The following is a 23,876-nucleotide window of genomic DNA, read 5'->3' on the forward strand; positions in this document are numbered from 1 at the left end:
CACAAAACTCACACAGAGCTCATCTCTCTAATTCTCTCTTACACACACAAAAAGACACAATATACAACTCAAAGAACGATGTCTGGTTGTTGTCTGTCTGTGACTGAAGCTCTCATACATGAGCTCCAGTGGTTCATATTTACACTGCTGCTGATATAGCACACTAACAAACAGAGACTGGTTGCAAATTCCCACAATGTCATTTTGTTTAGCTTGATGATCTAGTTTCGGATGAATCAGTCCAGACAGAGGACAGAGGGACCATCAGCTCCAATATGACACATGAACAATGTGACAGACGACTGATCACAAGAATAAATTCTCAAAATATAAAGAAACGTTTTACAGTGGGTAAAGGACATGATGCAAGAGCAGACACATAAATCAAAAAATAAAGTAAGAAGAATAATAAATGAAAACACTGCATTGTTTTCTGTTGGTGTCATCAAAAGTTTAGGTTGACAGAGCCTAACATTTTCTTCTTTAAAATCTTTAGTACAAGATGACTATACTTGGCTCTTTACTGCACCCGTGTGGAAGAAAAGAAAATTAATCTATGCCACATTCTACACCCATAAAAGTCAAGAGAGCTCCACTTAAAACAGGAAATGAACATTTAGAGCTGCTACACTGAGAGTGGAGGTACACATCTGATTTAAAAAAAATCTGATTAACCTGCATTAACAACAACAACAACAATCAAAAATCAACACTTATGTTTTAATGGATCCGTTTATTTCTTCATTTTAAATACACTGACTGCCATCATCCACTCTGTTCTGGTCCAGTAACATATGAAAAGTGACATGCACACATTCAAACATGAACCATTGGAAACAGCCGTACCTCCATGTGTCACGCATACAGAGGACATACATTAACAACATTCAACATGTTAAAAAACTGGAAATGACACGAAAAAAATCACATCAGTTGTATAAAGTTTATAACTGAGAACACTGCTAATTCCAGTTAAACACTCACCCTAAACCAAGCCATAGTGTTAGAAAGTGCTGGAAGCCATGAGTCCCTGTTTGTAGAACATCTAAGCAATTGATTACATTTACAAAGTAAATGTGAGGTTTAATAGCTTTTGTTTACAAAGAACTTAACACATTAGGTTAAAAAAAAATCTGCTTTCCGGTTACATTTGAAATGACCAAAAAAAATCAGCTGCTGAAAATCAGCAGAAAACATAAAAATGTTCTCCATATGAGTTGTAACCAGGGACTTGTGAAGGAAATTAGCTGAAGTTTGCCTGTCAGGTCTTACATCAGAGACTACATGGCAGAGCTTGAAAGTGCAACAGAAATATTGAAGGTAGACATACACACATTAATACATATTCATACATAAGACAAACGTATTACAAATACAAAAATGTATTGCTTTCACCCCATTCTCTAATGGACTTATGTTTTTTTGTCACCAAATGAATTCAAATTGGGAAACATAGTGGATCAATTTGCATCCCTCCCTATTGGCCACTGAGTGAATTCATCTGGAGACATAGTTTACAAGTTACATGTACACACATCCTTAAACATTACAACACACACACACACACACACACACACACACACACACACACACACACACACATATATTTACATGACATTAAGAGGCCTGCAAATCCACAGCTGTACCCTAAAATTGTACAAACCTGGCTGTTCAATGGGATAATGTCAGATACTTAACATTAAGTGCATTCAAAATGAGAAAGGAAATCATTAACAATGTCTCTATAGTGCTAATTTAATATATGTAATCAACAGACTGTTTTCAGAATGGCTACACTGGTCTGTTCTCTACTTACTGGTAAGTACTGGTCTGACTGGCTGGAGCTGGTTGGTTCATGAGTTGATGTCATTGTAACGGGTGAATAAAGGGGGAAAAAAAGTTGCTGTATTAAAGTGACTAACTGTGTACTGTCACTTGGCTAATGATCTCTGAACACCACAGAAGCTCTGGCAATGTTCTTGTGATAATTAATGTTCATACGGAGAATGGCTGGACCACTCTTGTGGCCCGTAATGGGAAACTGAATCATAAAGTGTGCGCAGATTAAACAGACTATGATCAAAGGACCTGAGTTAAGTGTCCTACAGAGATGATCATGTTGTGGCCATTCAGTTGTGGTGGTGGCAGTGATTTACAAACAGCTTCATTATGGCTCAGAAATGGTGGTGAGCTATGATGAAGTCATGGATGACTTCCTTTAGTCTGGTCTGAACCAGCCAGTTATCATGTATCAAGTATCAGTCTTGCTGTTGGAGACTGGTTGTACAAATAGTCACTACCTGGTAATTGCTGGCTAATTTGGCTGATTTGGCAAAGCTGACAAGATGATGTGGACTACCGAACACGGCACTGAGAACGGAGACATCCTGTTTTCTTTTCATTCTCCAAATCCTCCACCCACAAGTAGAAACCACAGAACATTTTTAAGTCCAGCTGTAGTTCTTGTGCGACTCACATCTTAGCTGTTATTTTTTTATTGTAGACTTAACATAATTTTTTTTAAAGACTTACCCATGGTACCACACGTCTTTACTGGTATAAAATGTTTAACTGTATCTTCGGGGAGGGCAGGGATAAAGCTCCGAGCCAACTGAAGACTAACTACCAGGCTCACTCAAACAGAGATCGCCTGAAACTAAACTACTAACTAACATCCATCCACTAAAACTATCACAAATTTCTGGTATGAACTACACACACAAGCACACACAGACACACACACACACTTTAGCTACCAGGCAGAGTCATGTGAAATTATTTCTGTCATGTACTTTAAATGTGCATTACTGTTGCTGATTTGCGCATAATATGAATGAATATGTGAAGAAACAATACTTATTCAAAAAAATGTATCACTCAAGTTCAAACGTGTTTTTTAACCTACGCATTAGAAACTTGTTCAAGCACGATATATGTCATTAACGGAACACAGAATATCTCTGGTGTTGTCAACCTGACTGAACACTAACTGCTACAGACGAGACGCCAGTCTGTAAAGAGCAACACAGTCTTTGGTCACTAAGATACAGCTAAGAATTAACACGTCCTTTCAAGTACCATAATCAAGTGTCAAAAGAAGCTAATCAAAGCTGCTAACGGATAAATAGATTTGCATGTGTGCGTATGAATGTGTATTATCAGTGTTCATTTGTATGATTTCGTTACATTGGTAAATGACCGACCTTGTTCCTGCTTTGGTCCCTGTTTTGGTTTAAATGAATGTTACAGTTGTGTTATTTGGATCATTTTATAATCACTGCACATGTAAATGGTGGAACCTGTGTGTTTTTGTCCACAGGTCCCAATCATAAAAATAAAATACTTTATTTTGTAATGTATTTTTTTGTGTAGAGGTGGCCTACCACTTGTGACTAAAGGAAACACTGATATTTGTACATAGGTCTGTGTGTGTTGTGTCAGTGGAAGTGTCCCATGGCCTCAGCAGCCTTCATTCTCACCACTGAATCTGGATCTTGGAGCAGCATCACTAAACCTGTGCATGAACACATCAAAGGCACAGTTAATAAAACACAGTGGACAAAAACAATTAGTTATAATTACAGAAGAAAATGGGGGGGTTTCCACTGCTCCACCTTTAGTGATGGTGCCCATGTTGAGATGGGAGAAATGCTCCTCTGGAAGATTCCCCAGCAGAAACCCTGATGACACACACACACAAGACACACAAATATATTGTTTCTAAGGAGTTTCATCTGCATACTGTATGTGATAGTGGACACTGTGTTGCACTATGGCTGAGTGGTTATGGCCAAATGGATGCAGCAGTTGAAAAATAAGTTTTCACAATTAAAAAGTTCTGACTTTTTACTTGTATATTTCAGAGTCTCATGTTTACAATATGATGATGTTGCAGGCTCACCTATAAACATGGCAGCTCCTGCTCTGACCTCAGGCCAGTTGCTCTTGAAGAACTGGATGACTGATATGTGGTAGAAGTTCAGCATGCCTGGAAAGTCCTGGATCTATAAACACACGCAAAACACACCACACATCAAACACATACAAGAATCTGCTACTTAAGCATCTGACATTATCAACATCGGATCTGACTTTGCTGAGAATCTGTGCAGTTAATGCTAAAATGCACCCCTTATTATGCTTCTACACAGAAGGCACTTCAGCTGTATTTTTTTTTTGTCGTCTGTTTCACGTGCGTCTGACAAACACATCGGATACTTGTGTTTATGACAGTGTGTGTCTCACCAGGTACTTGGTAAGGTCATTGATGAATTCTCCGTAGTGCAAGCTCTTGTCCTCGTGGAGGTGGTTCTGAAACATGGTTGTGATCTGCTCTGATCCCACCACAGGAGCGCACACACGCATCGCATACTTACACGCCTGGACACAGGCAAACACAAAATCCAGTTTTTGTTAGAAACAATGTGGTGGTGGGAAAATGTGTGTTTATGTGTGTGAGTGCAAATTTCCTACCTTGACCACATGTGGGTTCGGGTCAACCAGGTGTAAGAGCAGGCTGACCAGAACATTGTGGATCTGGTCTTTGAACACTGGCTCTCCTGAGCCAAACTTGGACAGGTTCCCCATGAGATGGATGGAAGCACAGCGGATCTCATCATTCTCCTGGATCAATACAAACGACACTGTCAGAGTTACATGTGTCTATGTGTTGGACTCAGAGACACAGCTTCACCTCCTACAGATCACTGACTGACTTCAGATCAGCTCAGCTTAAAAGATACTAAATACTATAATGGTGTATAACTGGCCAACACTGAAATAACCACTGAACAACTCAGGCACCGTTAATAACAACTTTAAAATACTTACATTCGATTATTTATAATTATTCAGAGAGTTGCTGTATTATACGGTATAATTTATGTCCTCATATAACATCCTAAAAAAAAAAAAATAAAGGGAAAACTTACACTTTCCAAGAACGGTTTAATCTTCATGAAGATATAAACCACCAGTAAGTGGACATTCTTCTTGTCCAGGTGGAGGAGAACTTTGGACAGACCTGACATGGCCTCAAGAGTAATCAGCTTACCTGCAGGAAGCCCAGAGTCCAGAGCATGAAAAAGAGGAGCATTTCTACCAATAACAACATCTAATGCTGATGAGTGACTGAACATCTGGTAGAATGAACATGATGAATGTGGTGAATTAAAGTGAAACCCCAAAACCAGCTGACTGTAAACATGAGGAATCACTGTAATAAATCAAGTGAACCAAACACAGATTAGTGTAACGTTCCTTCTTCTAGCAAACGAAATGACTTGGTTGTCATCTTACCTGGATCGTCTTTCTCTTCCATGCCTGAACTCATGGCTGCCAGCAGCTCTTTGGCATATTTATTCACCTGGTGGGGGAGGGAAGCAAGACAGAAAGAAAAAGCTGTGAGTGACCTAACAGCTACAGTAGTGTTTGTACAGTAGCACACAGAGTATGTGCGCTCTTGTGTGTGTGTGTGTGTGTGTGTGTGTGTAAGTGGGTGTTGTACTTTTTCAGGTGATCCCACAGCTATATTGCCGAGCCCCCGCACAGCCAACATGCGGACGGTACAACAGGGATCTGATATCCTCTCCATCATGTTGTTCATTAACACGTCTATCAGCATCAACTCCGTCACCACGTGATGGTTTAACAGCTGGACTCAGGAAATGAAAGAGAAAGAGAAAACACATCCTGTTATTCATGTTCTCCACCAACTGGGCAATTTTTCTGATAATGCAACGACATCTGGAGCTGTTACTGGTTAGTAATTTAGATATCACTGTAACCGGTGGAGGCGGTTATTGTTCATTTGACTCAGACCAATGGGACACCGGGCCCCCTCCTAACACAGGACAACTATAAAATAAACATGGTTCATCACCTCGGAGAAGAAAGCGGTGACGGTGATTCTCTGGCATTCATAGATGTTGTTCAGGGAGGGACACAGACGCTCCACAATGGCAGGCAACCTGGGACCAGCATGTTTAGCCATTGCCCTATAGACAAGACAAACACACACTAATTTACACACACACTTAACAGAGTATACTGAGTGGAATGATTGTTTAGATCACATTTACTTTTAGACAAGAGAGAGAGAATACAGGAGAGGAATTATATAATATTCCTCAAAACATATGGATGGTGTTTGGGTTTCATTTTCTTTCACCTCTAAATGTACTGAGCATCATGCAAGTACAAGTTATTCATTTCACTTAAATTATGATGAGCAGAAAGTATTTTAAGTTTCAAACTTTTTTTTTTTTTTTTTTTTTTACAATTTTACTGCAGACTACAGCATTTATCTGGTGTATATATCTGATAAGATTGTCAAAATGAATCCAGCATATTTAATGTGAGTGTGTTTCTACCTTGCTAGTAGTGTAACTCCAGTAATGTGTGTATTTGGTTCCCTCATTGCGTCCCAGGCATTATCCTCATCCAGTCTTTTCATTACTTCATCTAACTGGGCTCGAGCTAACAGGATTCTCAGTGCATCAGCTGCTACCCTAAAAAAAAAAAAAAAACAGGAAAAGATTAGACCAAGCAATCAACCCCCCCTCACCCAAGATTAGACTTTTACAAAACAAATATATGTAGAAACCTAATCTGTATTTTACTAGATATAAAAAAAAAGCAAAGGTGCCCACCCTGCTACGTGGACGGAGGCAGATTGTTTGGTGTTGCTGTCCCTCATTGCTGAGACTCCAACACTGGCTCCTAGTCTGACAGTGAGACAGGAGAAGAGCTGAGGGAACTGACTGACTGCCGGCTCCTGACTCTGGCCATTTAATAACAGCTCTTTGAGACCACATGTCATCTAGAAACAAAACACACACACACACACACAGACACAGACACACACACACACACACACACACACACACACACACACACACACACACACAAACGCACATGTTAACACTGTTTGGTGTGGAGCTGCTGCTCAGTGCAGGAACCACCTGAATACTTCTCTGAATAAAATCTGGCTGTGGCCAATTTCTGCTTTTGTTAAACATTCGTCAAAATGTCTAATGATTGATGGTAAAAGCTAACAAGTTATAGAGCAGCATCTAATCTGAGGACAGGAAACTGAACGCAGAGTAACAAACTCTCACCTGTTATTTTACATTTGGCTTTATTAGGGTACTACATACTTATTTCTATCAGAGTCATGTCTGAATACCAGTGTAGGCCGTGAGATGTCTGTGAGTGTTTTGTGACTTACAGCCAGTGGCTGATTTGTGGCCACCTTTGATGTCCCTCCTCTTATCATGGACTCCTTCTTGTCTACGTATGGTGCCATGACGACAAGCTTCTCCATCACCATCTCTATGATCTGACTGGCTACAATGGGATCTGATCCCAAGGCCATCCACATCTCACTGGTCCAGCTGGACAGACGAGACAGACAATGTGAATACACAATTTTTAATAGATACAAAACACCTTCTTTTAAAAACTCTTGGCTTTAAGTGATGTGATGAATTATCTAAAAGCAAAATCTAAGAACTGGAGAATCATGTGACAGAATTTACTGGATGAAACCAATTAAGCCAATGAATTATACCTGTCATATGGAAGTGGTTGGTTAACTAGTGTGTTAATAACAGTCTGCAGATGCTGAGAAGCCAGGATTAGTACTGTCTGTCCTACTGCCACTCTCACCTAAACACAAGGACAACAATGAGTTAATTCTTATGTCAAAAAAAAAAGATGATCAGTGGACTCCATATCATGTTCATAGGCCATAAGAATGTATTATAACAAATCCATGGAATACTAAATATTGATGCTAAATAAATATGTCTGCTCCGACCTGCTCCTCCGTGATGCTCTGCAGACGCACATGGAGCACCTCCAGAATCTCTGGTACCTACACACACACACACACACACCATGCCACACAAAGACAGAAAAACAGACAGGCTCTGTGTGTAGTAATCCACTTATATACTTATGGACCTATGCAGATGTAACACAGGGCTGTGTGAGAAGTATGAATGTGTGTGTGTGTGTGTGTGTGTTACCAGCTCTTGCAGTCCTCCTCCTCTGTTCTTCAGCAGGGTGTTCAGGATGACCGATGAAGCTCTGCAACAGTTTGCCTGACTGTCGACCAGGCCTTCAAATAACATGAACACCAACGTTGTCAGCTGCTGCTGAGGCAGACGTTTACTCATCACCTGACACACACAGAAAAAGAAGTAGTTACACACAGCTGTACTGTACAGGTAGCTGCTTTGTTTATTAATACCCGAGAAAGAGTTAAACAGAGTAAAGACAGAACAACAGAAAACTGTGGAAAAGGTTTGGGCTTAATGTCTTAATGGCACAACAATTTATCTCTGAAAAGAAACAAGAGGATTTTCATAAGCACAATTTACAAATACAAAGTAAAATAAAGTTCAGAATGAGGGGTACACATTGTACCTTGGTGAGGTCAGAGCAGGTCTTGTAGAGAACGGAGTGGTCTGGGTTTTCTAGTCTGTCTTTAAGGGGCAACAGACTGTCCACAGCTTCATCCTTGTAATCTAGAGAGAAACCTACACAAAGACAATCAGGGAAAAGCTTTAAAAAATAAAATAAAATCAAGACGAAGCAGCAAGCTTTACAGAAACTAACCACTATATCTCTGGGTTTAAGTAGGGTTTGTTGACAAGTAACACATTTATAATCATTTAAACAAATGTAATTATGATGCATAAAGAACCATCATAAATCACAAGCCAGCCCCCACAGTCTGTCCCTTTTCTAAACTCAGTTTAATACTAACAGATATCAGACTAGGAAACTCACTTCTACAGTATGTGACATAACACACAAACAAACAAACTTTGTGCAACACGTCAAAACTGTCATCAGTCACATTCAATTTTTTTTTGTTATGACAATGTTCGATTTGGGCTAAAGTCACTACTAAAGTGAAGTACCTTCATATCGTAGCTGTATATAAAGCAGTGTGTATATACAGTCAACAGCAGCAGCACGAACAGCGGGGTGAGGGTCAGAACAGCGTGGAGACAGTCGACCCAGCAGAGCTCCAAGGTTATGGAAGGATACCATGTTCTGGAGCACAAACTGCCAGCGTTAATATCAAGTGAAGCCAAAAAAACATCAGCATTGAAGAAGTCATTCAGTGCCCTTTTCTCACGTGTAAACATCAATTTGAACAATCATCCTAATTTCAATCAATATCCAAAGGCAAATCTATGATTTCTGCAGATCTACACTGGTGGTTCTGCAGGCAAGAGACACCATGAACTGACTGAAGAACTGGTACATGATCTAATATAAGTCATGACTGATGAATGAGAGGATACAGAGGAAACAAGTGAGTAGACTATTTGTGTGTGTGTATGTACCTTAACAGTCAGGTTATCCAGGTAGTAAGCCAGTATGTGAGCAGTAGCTGTGACAGCTCTCTCTCTCTCGTGGTCCTGTCCGGAGCTCAACCATGATTCGATGTGCTGCACAGAACAATACCACACACCATGTCTTAGACAACACAGAGACACTGTACAATGCCGCTGGGAAAGTTATTTCTTAATGTACAGCAGTTCACTGTCATCAGAGGGAAGACAGAGAGATTTGCTTGATGCTGGCAGGGCAACTTTTTTTTTTTTTTTTACCCTCAGAGAACGAAACAAGTAATACATTTCAGAAGAAGAGGCCCAGTTCTCACAACTCAAAGTAGTGTTTCTTGTTTTGTTAAATAACATGGAGTCCAGAATGGGAGGAACAGGATAATGACAAGTATTAGTGGCACTGAGCTGGACTAGAGAGGAGCCAGCATAGTCTGAAACACCATGCCTCACCTTGAAGACACTCTGCAGACCATCAGGTGTGGGATCCCTGGCCAGCACACTGTTCAGCAGCTCCTGCAGTGCAGCCAGTGTGTCTTTGTACAATGCCTGCAGCGATTTACTAGGACATGTTAGTCTTTATAATACACAAGTGTGAAAATTGTCATACCAGAAAATTACCTGTGGCAAAAAAACTCATCTGCTGACGAGGATTAATGGTTGAGCAAGTATAAAGAATTGGTTGCACAAGACGACGTACAGTATATTTGTCTACTGTATGTGTGTGCACCCATCTCTGTTTGCTTTCTTTCACCTTTCTCTGCTTGGGGTCCAGTATCTCCTCTTCTTTAGTTTTCTCTGGAGTGTGTGTCTCAGGTGGCAGAGAAAACACGCCGTTCACACACACCTTTAATAAGTCAAAGCTCTCATTCTCACTCAGTGCAGGGTCCAGAGGCCTGAAGAACCTCAGGTCAAAGATCAAACACTGGAATCTCACGAGCAAGAACTTAGGGATACAATAATGTTTGACTGTTGCAATTATTCAGTGAATCTTTAATATTAGTCTTCAGTCCAGTTGTTTTGTTAAAGGATACATGAGGTTGGCGCAAGTGGTCATCACAAGGTGGCGAACTTGAGTCCTCAGTGAATCAGCTGGCTCCGCCTTGACAAAATCCTGACCAGGGAAGACATAACAGCAGGAAGAGAGATCAGAAAATAACTGATGTTGCAAGTCCACCTCTATCGATTGTTGTGAAATGACTGAAAGTTGTTCCTTAATGTCTCCATACTGACCAGCATAACAGTAATGAGTTCCTGTTTGCGAGAGAAGATGTAGCCTTGTTTCTTCACACACTCACTGATGGCTTTGGCTATGAGGCCAACACTCTGGATCAAACTCAGTTTCATAGTCAGGTCCTGGATTAGATAACGCACACACACACACGTAGGTGGACAAAATACATAGAGATAAGAAACACACAAAGACATACAACAGAAGAAAATGACAGGACATACACAGATGAAAATATTTAGTTGAAGAGGAAAAGTAGGCTAGACATGAAGATAACTGGATAATTGCATTTTCCAAATGATCAGGAATGCAAACAACACGGCACACTGCAGCCCCCTTTTCAGGGGCAACTGTACGAACAGCTAAGCAAAAGCAAAAACAATCCAGAATCACTCCAACTACATAACAATCAATTAGTCGACCCACTCAGTGTATCAGTCAATCAAATCAATCTAATGGTGATAGTGTAGATTGATCCTCCATGCCTATGGATGGAGAGAAGTTTGAAATCAGAGTTGCGTGATTAGAGGAGATCGGTTCAACAGCACACCACCAGCAGGCTCTGGTTTAAGACGTGACAGAAGAGCTCGAGGCCTAGAGACACGAAGAGCTGTTAGGATTTAGCAGGAAATGACAAAAATGACCTTTCACACTGAGGGTGAGTCGTCGGTGAGCATTTAAAGCACAATCCACCAGAGAGAAAGAATCACATGAATTCCGTGTGTCAATCATATGGAGACAGAGATTATCAGGTCATAAAGAGAGATGGATCATTCAAAAGACATTTAAAAAACAATCCACAAAAGACTTTCGTGGAATCTGAGCTGGTTTCAAAACTCATAGCACTTTAAATGCAGGGTTGTTAACACAATCTAGTAACCATGTTACTGGATTTATATTAGTGGGTTACAGCGACAAACCACCTCAAATCTAGCTCAGAGTATCAGTTTGATTTAAGACATTTTGACTTTTTTACACCCTAATCCACTGTAACCTTTCAATCCTACACAGGGTGAGTGTTTGATACTCTGAGTGTTTGGTGGTGCATCACTTTAAAGCTACACTTCACTAATCACATAATCACAACTAAAGTCAACTTGCAACATTATTGGTTTTCTGTGTTTTCTACTCAATATTGTTCCCAACTGATCGTTTTCTGCACAACAGTGATTAAGCAATTTTAACTCAGAGCTGAGCTGGTCTACTTGCTATTAACTAACTGTACATGTCTGAGGTAAAATACAGTCCTCAAACCGCATTTATAAAGTCAACAATGTTCTCTGCCACCACAGTGGATTCATCACAGCCAAGTAAAAGCTTAAAGGAAAACCAGTTGCATTATTGTATCAAGGTATATTTTTTTCTTGACTTATAGACTTTGAGTAAAGACTTTAGTGAAGCAATCACCACAAGTGCGCAAAATAGAGGAACAATTTCAAAGAAGAGTAAGGAAGAGCAAGATGAAAAGGAGAAAATAGGAAGTTAACCAGCATAGATCAGAGAAGACAAAGACGCAGATAAACAGCCCAAGTTATTCCTGTGACGATACCTTTGTCTCTACTTTTATCCCCAGAACCTGTATGAAATAGAGGTGATAGAGTCATGAGCTCACACACAAACACATCCGTTACCTGCAGGTTTAAGTACTTCAATAACTATGTGTTTGGCTGACTTCAGAATTATCTGTTAACCTGAGATTTAGTCACTTATCATCAGTTTATGTGAAAGGCATCGTAGCAACTACAGATAAACTCTCTCCTCGGTAACACAGCCAGTTACAGGCTGAAGATACGTTGTTAATTTGGTAATGAACACTATCACAGTCACACAAGTACAAACTAGATGACTGCTACCTGAGTTTAGCTCATTTCTGTGAATAATATCTATTTTTAATTAGCAAGCAAACAGAGTTCAAAGAGATTGGGCCCACTTCAATGCAGAGTTCAAATGCACTTGAAGCAACAATCTGTAAACATCTTTTAGTTTAATGGAGCTGCAATTAGCATGTCGCTGGCAGTCAGATGACTCCTACGCAGGCTAAAATGAGGGTCCATCTGTGGCATTTGCTGAATGGATGCTTTATATCAACTGCTTTAATTTAGTTTGATTTAATTGGCATACAGTAGCAGTAGCCCTGTCCTTCTAATTTAAACTGATTATTACATTGCCTGCACACTGTACATGATATGTACTAGAAACTAGAGACTGCGACCCTTGTTTCTCATCATCATCAGCATCGTCATTAAAAGCCTCTTTTGTAATTTCTGCCATGTTACCTTAGCATTTACATTACCTTGGTATTGAAGTGTTTACTGATGCAGCGAAGGATGTCTTGATCAATGCGGTTCAGTATCTTTTCTGGAGGTGCATTCAGAGCCACTTGACCATAACACAGGATTAATGTGCTCTTCACCTTCTCCACCTCAACATCATTACGCTCCTGAGGAAAAGGAAGGGAAGGAGAGCCACAAACATACAACTCACGCTCTTTTAACATTAAAGAAACCAAGTGATATTTATATTAAAACTGTGATTTGAGATATATTGTAAAAGTTCTTTGTACTTTGAGCAGGTTGAAAATGCTTGGTGACTTCTTGAAGGCGTCTGATTTGCCAAACTCATCCAGTTTAGCCAGAGTTCCCTCTAGGTGGCTGTTAGCACACAAACCGATGCCCATTGCAACTCCCTGACAGACAGAGAAGACAGAAACAAAAAGTTAGACTTTAACTGTGTCAAGACATTAAAAACCCGATAACAATCTGTGATTTCTGGTTATTTCAACACCACAACAGTACCTCTCTTTCGACAGCGTCATTGTGTCGTGCTGTGAGGAGGATTTCCTGTAGCTGTTTTTTAACAACCTCCTTATTGAAACACTGTTGGAGAGTCACTCCTATACACCGGTACAGGAAACTCTACAATGCAAAGGACAAATACAGTTTAAAATGTTGTGATATATACCAAAAGAAAATAACAGATTTTCATATTTACTGTCCTACGCACTGGTAGTCCATCTAGTGCATCAAGTTCTGCGACCCAGTGAGGAACTGGGCCCCCTTATTACCTTCTCCTCTAAGGCGTTGTTATATGTGGAGAGATATCTCGTTGCCTCGGCTGCCAGCTGACACACCCACTTGTCGTCATCAATAGTAGCCAGGGTTTTAGACAAGAGCTGGAGATGATTTCAGAAAAAGTCAGATTTAAATATTTCCATATAAAAACAGACAACATAATCTCTTTGTTTGAAAAGAGGCCTCTCTCATCATCGACATCTATATGAAAAGCATAATTATTGTTACAAGCATCAATCAGTCTAATGCTGCTGCTTATGGACAATTAATGCAAAATAAATGAGAATTACCAGCTGTATTTGGGGAAAAAAGTAAAATCTACATCTCTCTGTCTATTGTCACAACATTTTGGTTTTATTCAGATGCAAAACACTGAAGCATTATGATGTGAATTAGATAATATCCCCATATAGACAAACACACCTTCAGCAGCTTCTCATTCCAGTGGTTCTTATCCAGGGTCTGTGCTGTTGACTCTGGAAACAACAGTACACAGTCAGACGTAAGGAATGGAAAGGTAAAAGGATCCAATACATCATACAAATGCCCCAATAATGTAAATAACGAAGACCTGAAGTATTAACTCTGCTGTCACTGTAGATAAAACAGGCCTTCTAGCAGTGACAGTAGAGGGGCATCACTTTCTCCAATGCTATTATGTATAGATACACTGACTTTATTGAAAGTATTATCTCCAGATGTCCATACCCTCTAGTATAGACAGCAGAGGAGGTATCTCTTTCTCCCACAGAATCTCTGTATTGGGGTGAATGTTGATGCTGAGGATTTGAAGGAGAGAGAGGGACGGAGCTCCATGGCCTCTGCTACTGAATGGGAATGCTGCATTCACCTAGGACCACACACACAAACCAGGACACAACATGTGTGTAGATAAACAGACATCCATTAGCCATGGTTCAGATAACGACCTGCTATCTCTATCACTTGAAATGAGTTGACTGTATCTTTCTTCTAGATATTTCAGCAAAACAGCCGTTACAACTGAAACACTGTGGGATTATCTTATTATTCCCACTCCCCCTCCATGTTGAATGCATGGCTAGAGCAACTTTAAAATAATAATATAGTATATTCACAAGGAATAATCAAAGATTGTAATGGAAATGTTATGAGCCTTAACAATTGATAGGGATTACTGGGCATGATGCGTGATCAGTCAGTTTGAACACATGATCAGACACTACTGTAGTGTGCTATACAGCTGGCTTTACTTACCAGCAGTCTGATCATTAGTGTTTGAGGAGAGGGCAGATTGACTGGAAGAGAGAGTACAGAGACACGTTTAATGTGGAATCAATCATACAGAACAGACTAATTTCTATCATTCACAGCTTCTGTTCATAGTTAAAGTAGACTTAATATGTAACACATACACCATTTAACGTCTACATAAATATTCCTCCTACCTTCCTGTGTAAAGTCTATGTTAAAGCTGGGCTCCTGGTTATTTTTCTTCTTGTTGCCCAGCACTATCAGACTCTTACACAGAGGAGTGGTGGCGTTGCTGTACTGTGGCGGGGTCAGATAGTAGAGCAGCTTGGGCCATAGCACCTACAAACAACAAAACACATGTGCACAAGTCTCTTAGCAATGCTCATCCATTTTACATCTACAATGGACGGCAATTGTCAACGTTTAACCCCAACTGCTCTGTTGTAAAGCTCAAGCTTCATCAGCATGCGACTGCAGCAAAACTAACATGTGCAGCAACATCAGCAGTCAAGTGATTTTGGGAACACAACACACAACACAAGATGAATTAGTCACTGACAAACTAGACAGATGGGCAGACAGGAAGCCAGTGCACATACATCAGCTAGTCGTCCAACAGTGGTCGTCAGGAGATGAAGGGTGCTGTCACACATCGTCCTAAGTGCCTCATTTGTCACCTCCTCTGGATCTATGGGCCTGTCTTCACGCTGGAGAGACATACAGACAGGTGCACAGATCAGAATACATAATTTACTTTCCATATCTCCAGTAGTCTCTTTGCATTGAAAAATGCAGGGTTCTGAATGATGAAGTCTGAACAAATTTTATCTTGAAGTTTATTTGCACTGTATGCATGTATGTAGCTGTATGTGTTTGCCTGGATAATTTTTGTCCTTTACTGGTTTTACTTACACAAATACAAAAAGATTACTTTTGCTTTTGCTGTTACTTTCCTATGTAACCTAAAATACATAGACATCACATAGGCCACCCATAAATGAATGAATCATAAATGAATGAATCATAAATGAATGAAATTATAAGCATTAACAATTTCTACACAAGTCTAATTCCCATCTCAGGAACGCTGTATAATTAAACACACAGAAGTCACCTGGTACGAGTCAGGTAAGGCACAGTGTTGAACTATGAATCGAACCAGTAACTCTCCTCCCTCTAACTCCAGATAACCATGATGAGCCATCGCACTGATCACCTGGATCACACGCTTCTTCACCTGGGTAACAGAGAAACAGAATCGTAACAGGAGCCATATTTTTTTTTTTTTATTTAAGCAACAAACCTAAAGACTAAAAGAACAAACCTGAAGTTCTCTGCCTGTGTACGTGTGTGTTACCTTGTTACTGTGATCAGCCATTGGTTGTCTGATGCTGGCCAGAATGAGCAGCTTCTTAGTCTCCATTGTAGAAGCTGCAAAATGCACACATGAAAACTCTCTGACACAACCACAAATAACCAGATAACAAAAGATAAAGATAAAAGATGTGCTAAAATATAAACTAATACTTTAATTTAGAACAGGGTTTACTGGATGACGCATTAAGTTAACTGTTCTTCTAATGGCAAATCACCCACTGATGTGAGTGTAGTAAGAGATAAGTTGATCTGAGGAGTGCGTATGTCGTGCTTTCCTCACTGGTGGAGTTGATGAGGTGGCGAAGGACAGCGAGGGAGCCCATCCTGCTCCGCTCATTACTGTTCTCCAACTTCTGAAGTACAAACATGACCAGCCGGTCTGGGAAGGAGTTAGCTAGAGGAAGAGGAGTGGAAGTAGAAAAAAAAAAGAAACTGTAACAGGAATAGAAAAACAAGGGCAAAACAGAGCAGTAGACCGACTGTCACAGTTTATATGATTATGTTGAGTCTGGCGCACTAATGGATGATCTCATTACTGTCCTTGTGACTCCATAGAACTAAAGCAAATAGAAAGGCCTGACGGACAACTCTCTGCTGTTACCATACACTTAGCTTGGTCACCACAGACCTTCTCATTTTACCGTCTAAGGAATCAGCACAGTTTAACACAGTGTCAATTTTCAGTAGACAAATAACAACACAGACTGAGGAGCTTTAGTACCTAGTAAACTGAAGCAGCGCAGGGCCTCGTTGTGGTTCTTGATTGTAGGAGGGTTACTGTAATCAACAGGGGCAGACACCTGGGGGAGACAAAGGAAATGTTACACTGTTCACTCTAACAGCCATGTGTCAAACGTGCACTGACAGACACTGTTATATGGCAGGATATGAGTTCTGATGTGCACTGACATTTACACAGGAAAAATAAAGACAATCACAGAATAAATGTATTCAAATTCTGCAAAATTTCCGTCCATGCTGTAGTGAACAATAATGAGGAAAGTAATAGTTCAAACACTGAAAGTTTGCAGTAACTATTACGTGTTTGTCCAAGGGAGGGACTGATCACACACGCTCTTTTTATAGAACCAGGTCACACATGAGAAGTTTAAAGTACAGCCACAGTCTCCTATTTGGCGTGTGTTTCTGAACTGGATGTAGGAACTGAGAATTTATTAGAGACCACATTTTTCCGATGCCACCATTTTAAATTCAGCAAAAAACTTTATTTTTGTTCAAACACTTTATTTGGGCCTAATGAACTTCTGTCATCTTTAGTTATGCATATGTACAGTTTAGAGTTCACAAATGAATTCATAAGATGCTGTGTAAGACTACAACAGTAATGACTAACTTAAACTGTTGTAAAATGGACTGGTGCTGTAACTCTCTGTGCCCAACAGGCCATCCAGATCATACACACATCGCTGGCAGAGTCATTGTGGCAAAACATTGCAACAGCCAAGGCATCAGGCCAAGTATCAGCTGACTCACAAGGTTAAGAAAACGTCTGATTACAGCGACTCTCTGACAGCCATTTGACACATTTAAAAAAAAAAATAGCATGAGGTGACAGTATGACCAAAAGAAATAATCCATCCTCTACATCATTTAGCCACAGATTTATGGTTTACTAAACAGGAGGACTGAGACATGAGGACTGGATTACAGTTCCTATGACAGCAACAAAGGTTTGTGATAGAAAGTGCTACCCAGAGCGGTGGGAACCAGCAACTGTCAGTATTCAGACGAGACAGACCTTCTACAGCTAATATCACATAGGGGCGTTAAGAAGTGTGTGGGTCATTTACTCAGCATGTCCAATGCTTTTTTTTCATTTAAAAAAAATCTGACTCAAAAACAACCTCATAAGCAACTGCAAAAAGTCATGACATTTCTTATAAAGTGACAGCTCACTCTGTTAGAGAGTGCTAAAAAGTCGCACCAGCAAGTAGCTGACCTACTTACCTAGTTCTAGTAATGTACACAAGCATGTTTTCTCCCTAGTACCACCTTTCATGAGCATCTGTCATTCATCAGTCACCTGGTTAATTCATGTTTAAAGCTGCAGCATTTCATTTATTATGCGTTTAATGTATACCTGTTGATGCAGTGCAAAGAGCAGAGCGTCGAGCTGTGTCTCCAGCACCCTGCTGCCCATGTTGACAGAAGCATCGAGCACTTGGCAGAGACTCTGAGTGAAGGCAGAAGAAAGGAAAAAAAACAATCACCATCTGAAAATGCTAAATTCATTGTATGATGTTGTAGCTTTGTGATTATGTGTTAAATTATTCAACCAACAGATGTATCCCAATGAAAAGCCAGGACACAGTTTGAAGTTGGACAGTGATTCATGGTAAGCCTACCTCACTCACCCTGGATTTCATACATACCTTGCTAATGATGTAGTGCTCATTGTTTTTCTTGTACAGGGACAAGATGGCAGGAATGAGTCTGGGAATTTGCTCCTCCAGTTTGTCACTGGCCATCAGATGGCACATAGAGCCCAATGCCTCGGCCACTGTCAACCTCAACTATAACACACGCACACAGAAAGACAGGCTGTCAGCTGACAGACGTGAGAAAGATTAGGTGGCACACATTCACAAAATTGTAACAGCAGCTAGACATGTGTACATAAGGAGGAAATAAAAAGTGGAACACCAGTCATTTAAAAATATATATATCAGAAATAATATAACTTCAGTCATTCAGCTTCAACTGCCAATTCATTTGATGGACATCTTGTCACAGATCTATATTTTACTTTTTAGGATTACAGGAAAAAAATACACAAAATTTATGAAAATCCTTCATTTGTTTTCCAGAAAATCTCTTTATTTTCACTGAACTGTTTGTGTGTGTGTGTATTCAGTGCCCTTTTGAACCAAGCTGTGAATGTCACTCCAGTGAACCATAATTAACTCTGATAGGTTCCCTGCCTCTTGCAATGCAGCACGAAGGAATAGTGGTGAACTTGTAAACATGTATGGACTCAATGCAAACACAAGCAGTAAATTGTGTGGTTACCACGCTATCAAGAACCCACAGAAATATACATCAACAAGCTCTTACAGATCGAAACCATAGTGCTAATGGTTAACATGTCGCTTAAACTGGAAACAGAAAATGACACCAGAAAAGAGGTCTCACGGTATATTTTCAGAATAACTGATTTCATAAATGAGTTGGGGTTTTTTTGTGTTATTCTTTTCAAAGTTTGCCTTTGGGACTGTCGTCATCATCTTCGTATCCAGAAGTCAAAATGCCAGGTTTTCGATGGCTTACCGCTAACCTCAGCCTCCCTACTTAGTCAGCTTCCTTCAGTACTGCATGAACACATGACATATTGTCAAATGTTCAGTCACATTTCAGGCTGCATAGTCCACTGTATATCAAAACATCTTGCTCAATCCCCAAAAATGACCCACTTACTTTAGACTCCCTGCTTTGTAGCCAGTTATTGAAGAGGATGTCAAAAGCAGCACAGATTTCACTGGAGAATGTGTCTTTCCTGACTGTGGGGTCCGGAGCCTTGTCCAGGTTGGCCAGGTACTCCAAGATACTGTCACTGAAATGACACAGGGCTGGAGGGAGAGAGGAAACAAGGGAGATGTGGGGGGTGACGGGAAATTAGGGAGGGAGAATTGCATATTTTGAAAGTTTGACTTTTTTGGAGGGAAATAACAGGAGGAAGTTTCAAGATTTTAAGTTAAAGTTAAATATATTAATCAATATGGTTCAACAATTACAACAGTGTTAAAAAGTATGTCAAGAGGTTCTTACCAGAGGAAAAGACCCACTTCATGTTGTCCTGTTTGGCCATGCTCAGCATGGGCAACATGGTGCCCAGAATAGCATTCAGGAAGGGTACCATGCCATAAACTACAGAACATGGAGAAGAGAACGGCATTGATGGCAAGTTATTACTCACCACTTCCTCTAAAATTCTGCACTATGAAACAGCAACAGCTACTCAGAGACTGACAACACAAAATGGTAAAGGTGCTGTTTGGGTTATTTTTTAGGTCCTGATCCGGAAATGTTTGCTGCAATAGAGCAAAATGTTTTTTAATTTGAAGTGTCTGCTTGCTTTGCCTGCTAACACACACTGTCAGTGTGGATATCACTAACTGAAACTGTTCAAGCCCTCTAAAGAAGTTTATTCAATTGCAGAGTTTTAAGAATAGCTTTGTGGGCTTAACTCTGGTACAAAGGGGCTACTTCGACACTCATTACTGCAATTTACAAATCACGAGAGGCCGCTCCTAAACAAACAGCAAATTCAGTTTTTGGACAGGTTTAACGGGTTTGTGTCTTTCTCAACAACCACTGAATGCCTGCCTTGTGAGCCAAAGTTCTGATTTCCTGTTGTGTGTGTGTGTTTGTGTGTCCATGTGTGTGCACGTGTGACCTTAACCAGGCAAATGTGTGTTCCTTACCATTGGAATCAGAGAGGTTGGCCAGTGTTTGGACCACAAAGAAGTGAGGTAGGACCCCTGGCTGAAACTTGCTTAGTATCTCCTCCATAATGTCATTGATGTACTTGTTACCCACAGCGACCAAGATATTACTGGCTGCCTGCTGCCAGTCAGGGATGACCTCCTGAGAAAACAGCAAGGAAGATCATTTATCATCTGTCCTCTGATAGAAACTAAAAATAAATAATTAGCATGACATATTTTACCTTTGATCGTGTCATCTCATCTGAGGCCAGTGAGATGATGCTTTTTATCCTGGGGGAACTGATCTCCTCTATCCTGCAGCCGGCAATCAGCTCAATTGTCTGAAGAATCACAACTCTGTGGCTCACAACCAGCTAGAGGAGAAGAGGGTGGAGAAAAAAGGAAAAGAGATGACAAGAGACAGACAGCATACAGATATAAAGAGCACAAAAGTATACAACACTAAAAATTTGGAAGAAATATTTTCCTCTCCATCAAAAAGAATAGAATCTAATGTACATACCATGTAAACTTTTTGGCTTTCACACAGGCATATACACAGTAAAATATGCAGTACATTAAACACCATCACAGTAAAAAAGGAAATCCAATGAACTATGTCACTGGTTTCCCAAGACATTTCCTCTGTGTAATGATGCCATCATCTGATAATCACATGTCTGAGAGCTGTGACTGTATGATAAGATGTCACAGCGTCATATACAGGCACAGCGCTGATTCAGAGCTCTGTGTGAAACACGTGCTACAAGCAGAAACAGGCAAAGGACAAAATGTAAGGCTTGTTTTTCCTCTAAACAACAAGCTACATTAGTTATTGTTTTTCTGTTTTGTAGGTTTTATTTTATTCTACTCCACAGGCTCACGCAAATTAAGGACGGACATTTTGTACTGCAATACTAATACAGTACATTTTCAGGGAAGTAAATTTAAACATATGTACACATTAAAAAAAAAACAAAAGCCAGGATCTGTTTTTGGCAAATCCAGTCAATTTGACACCTGACAGGTGAAATGAACTTCACTTTATCACCAGAGCTCAAACAATAAAACATGCACAACTACTTATTGCAAAGTTTGCATCTTGTACCTGTGTGAAACATGTAGAAAGAATGTCTTGACTTAGAAGCCCTTACTGTCTGTAACGGACCAGCAACCCACATTTGCTTGGGGCTCTTAGAGGCCTTTTAAGTGTGACTGGGTTTAACAGATTTGCTGCAGACTATTGTTAGTTTGGGTTCCTGGAGTCAGGACTAATCTTTCATAAAGCCACAGACATTTGCATTGTTTCCCCCTTATCAGAAGTCAAAAGCATGGAGGACTTCCCCTAGAGCCTCCACTCTGAATGTGTACACTAGGATCACATGGTGCGGTCACCACAATTAATCACTATTTGTAACTGTGAGGTGTGTGAGGTGAGTGAGTGAGTCAAGTGTTTCTGCACTGGTTTTGAAACATGATAAATGACTGTACAAGCACACACATATGGTTGTGCTGCCCTGGCCTTTTTGACAAGGACTACAGGAGCTGTTTGCTTTCTACTCTGCAATGTGCAGTAGGAATACTGACACAGCACCAGTTCATGGTTACTCTGGTATGTTTTCATAGATAGCTCTGACTTGCAGCTAACACAATGACAGTGTGTTTAATATAATGGAGGTGTATTCTGGGGTTTTACCTTTGGGTGTTTCAGAAGGTAGTCCTGGCACATGGCTAACACTCGGTCTGGCTTCTGTTTTCCCAGGGTTAACATAGACTTTCTGACCTGCTCCTGGACCTCTGGGTCTTTATCATTGGCTGCATCTAGCAGCGCCAGGCTCACCTCTAGAGGAAAACAGAAGATAACAGAGACATATTGGATGAGGAAGCTTAAAAAGTAGAGAGAAATGGTATCAACACAAATGGCTAGACAAAGTTATTGACAGAGAATAGAAGAGCTCACGTTCCACATCTGTCTCATCCATGGTGGACAGCAAGAGGGCTGGCCTCCTGGAGCCTGTGGCTGAGGATCGAGCTTTCCTCCTGCAGGACAGACGGGCAGAGGCTGCCTGGAGCTAAAGAGCAAAGTATGATATGTGAATATACAGTGAACTATAATGTAGTGCTCAATGGACAGCCATGATCTTACTTTCACTGAAAATGTTTTCTGATTTCCGTCAGCATTCAGACATTGGAGACAAGTTGGCAGATATTTCTTTGCACTTAAAATAAATGTCATGTAGCTCCTGTCATTCACATGACAGACAGCAAACAGCCAGGTGATGCTGGGTTACATTACAGCTGACACTAACCCCTGATCTTCACTAAAAAACAAAAACAAACTGAAAAGACATTATTGTTTTCAACCAAAAACTATCGTAGTCTATTTAAATAAACTGAATTATCTTTAAAATATAACTGTCACCCAAGCTTTCTACGCCTAAGCTACCTGTTCTAGCTTTAGCTACCGATATTAACACAACCACCAACTAAAACGGATGCGAAGCAGCTAACTGCTGTAATCTTAAAGGTTAGCGAGGCTATTACAAGATGGCATTAAAGGCAAGTACACCTTGTGTTGTTAGCTAAGTAAAACACTTAGTGCCATGTCTTTGGTAGCTGGTGTTATAGTTTAATAATTACCTTTAACCCGCTCGGGTGGTGATGCTGCAGCGAGCTAATCTGTGGTAACAGTTAAAGTAGCATGCTAACCTAGCAGCTGCTGCTACGGAAGAGCCGCTAGCGTCCTCGCATCACAGACTGAAGGAAACCAGGCAGACATGCTAATAAAGCTAACTTACCAACTCCCGGTGACCGTCCGCTAAACAATAACCTCTCACGACAAGGCTGGTTCTTATCTCAGTTTAGAGAACACGCTTCCCTGTCGGCTGCACAGTCAGGGTTGGGGCTGTGTGTCCTGACTGCAGGTGTAAACACGCCTGGTCATGTGCTTGTAGTCAGCAGGAACGTATCAGGCAGGGGGCGTACCCAGAAACTACCACAGCACCGAGGCACATAGAGCAGCTACCGCTACTGCTACTGACACTGCAGGGTATCATGTTTGCTGTAGCATTGCAAAAGACCTCTTTATGGAGGCTGATAAGCAGGATGCTACGCTATAATCAAATAATTTCTTATGTTATGTCTTATGTCAGATCCT

The 23,876-nt window shown here is 40.5% G+C and overlaps 1 protein-coding gene across 2 annotated transcripts; it reads right to left on the bottom strand.

Annotated features, from left to right (window-relative positions):
* Positions 1-713: 713 nt before the first annotated feature.
* mroh1 (maestro heat-like repeat family member 1) lies at positions 714-23,656 on the bottom strand. 2 transcript variants are annotated; one of them, XM_041044390.1, is made up of 45 exons: positions 23,518-23,656; positions 22,680-22,791; positions 22,416-22,561; positions 20,962-21,093; positions 20,717-20,879; positions 20,061-20,159; positions 19,710-19,861; positions 18,668-18,808; positions 18,376-18,468; positions 16,996-17,074; positions 16,555-16,668; positions 16,255-16,328; positions 16,012-16,134; positions 15,497-15,604; positions 15,092-15,236; positions 14,901-14,941; positions 14,373-14,514; positions 14,088-14,140; positions 13,658-13,765; positions 13,389-13,508; positions 13,157-13,279; positions 12,887-13,033; positions 12,143-12,169; positions 10,596-10,718; positions 10,397-10,476; positions 10,117-10,258; positions 9,816-9,911; positions 9,363-9,467; positions 8,931-9,066; positions 8,431-8,543; positions 8,031-8,183; positions 7,820-7,876; positions 7,571-7,668; positions 7,229-7,394; positions 6,651-6,820; positions 6,372-6,509; positions 5,882-5,996; positions 5,507-5,653; positions 5,299-5,365; positions 4,932-5,053; positions 4,474-4,623; positions 4,246-4,380; positions 3,902-4,004; positions 3,615-3,680; positions 714-3,514 (listed from the first exon to the last, which is right to left on the bottom strand). In XM_041044390.1, exons 2-45 carry the CDS (start codon positions 22,699-22,701, stop codon positions 3,438-3,440), a joined length of 4,911 nt encoding a protein of 1,636 aa, XP_040900324.1. In that variant the 5' UTR covers positions 22,702-22,791; positions 23,518-23,656; the 3' UTR covers positions 714-3,437. The 2 variants fall into 2 exon arrangements, with proteins under 2 accessions (XP_040900324.1, XP_040900325.1); XM_041044391.1 differs by lacking the exon at positions 12,143-12,169.
* Between the last annotated feature and the right edge of the window lie 220 nt (positions 23,657-23,876).

This window comes from Toxotes jaculatrix, chromosome 8, assembly GCF_017976425.1.
Source record: "Toxotes jaculatrix isolate fToxJac2 chromosome 8, fToxJac2.pri, whole genome shotgun sequence".
Lineage (NCBI taxonomy): Eukaryota > Metazoa > Chordata > Actinopteri > Toxotidae > Toxotes > Toxotes jaculatrix.

Coding starts and splice junctions, on each gene's coding strand:
- mroh1 (XM_041044390.1), bottom strand. CDS start 22,701: ATGGATGAGACAGATGTGGAAC. Junction 14,141..14,372: donor TCTGCTGTCTATACTAGAGG/GTATGGACATCT, acceptor TGTTGTTTCCAG/AGTCAACAGCACAGACCCTG. Junction 13,034..13,156: donor GCATTTTCAACCTGCTCAAA/GTACAAAGAACT, acceptor CCTTTTCCTCAG/GAGCGTAATGATGTTGAGGT.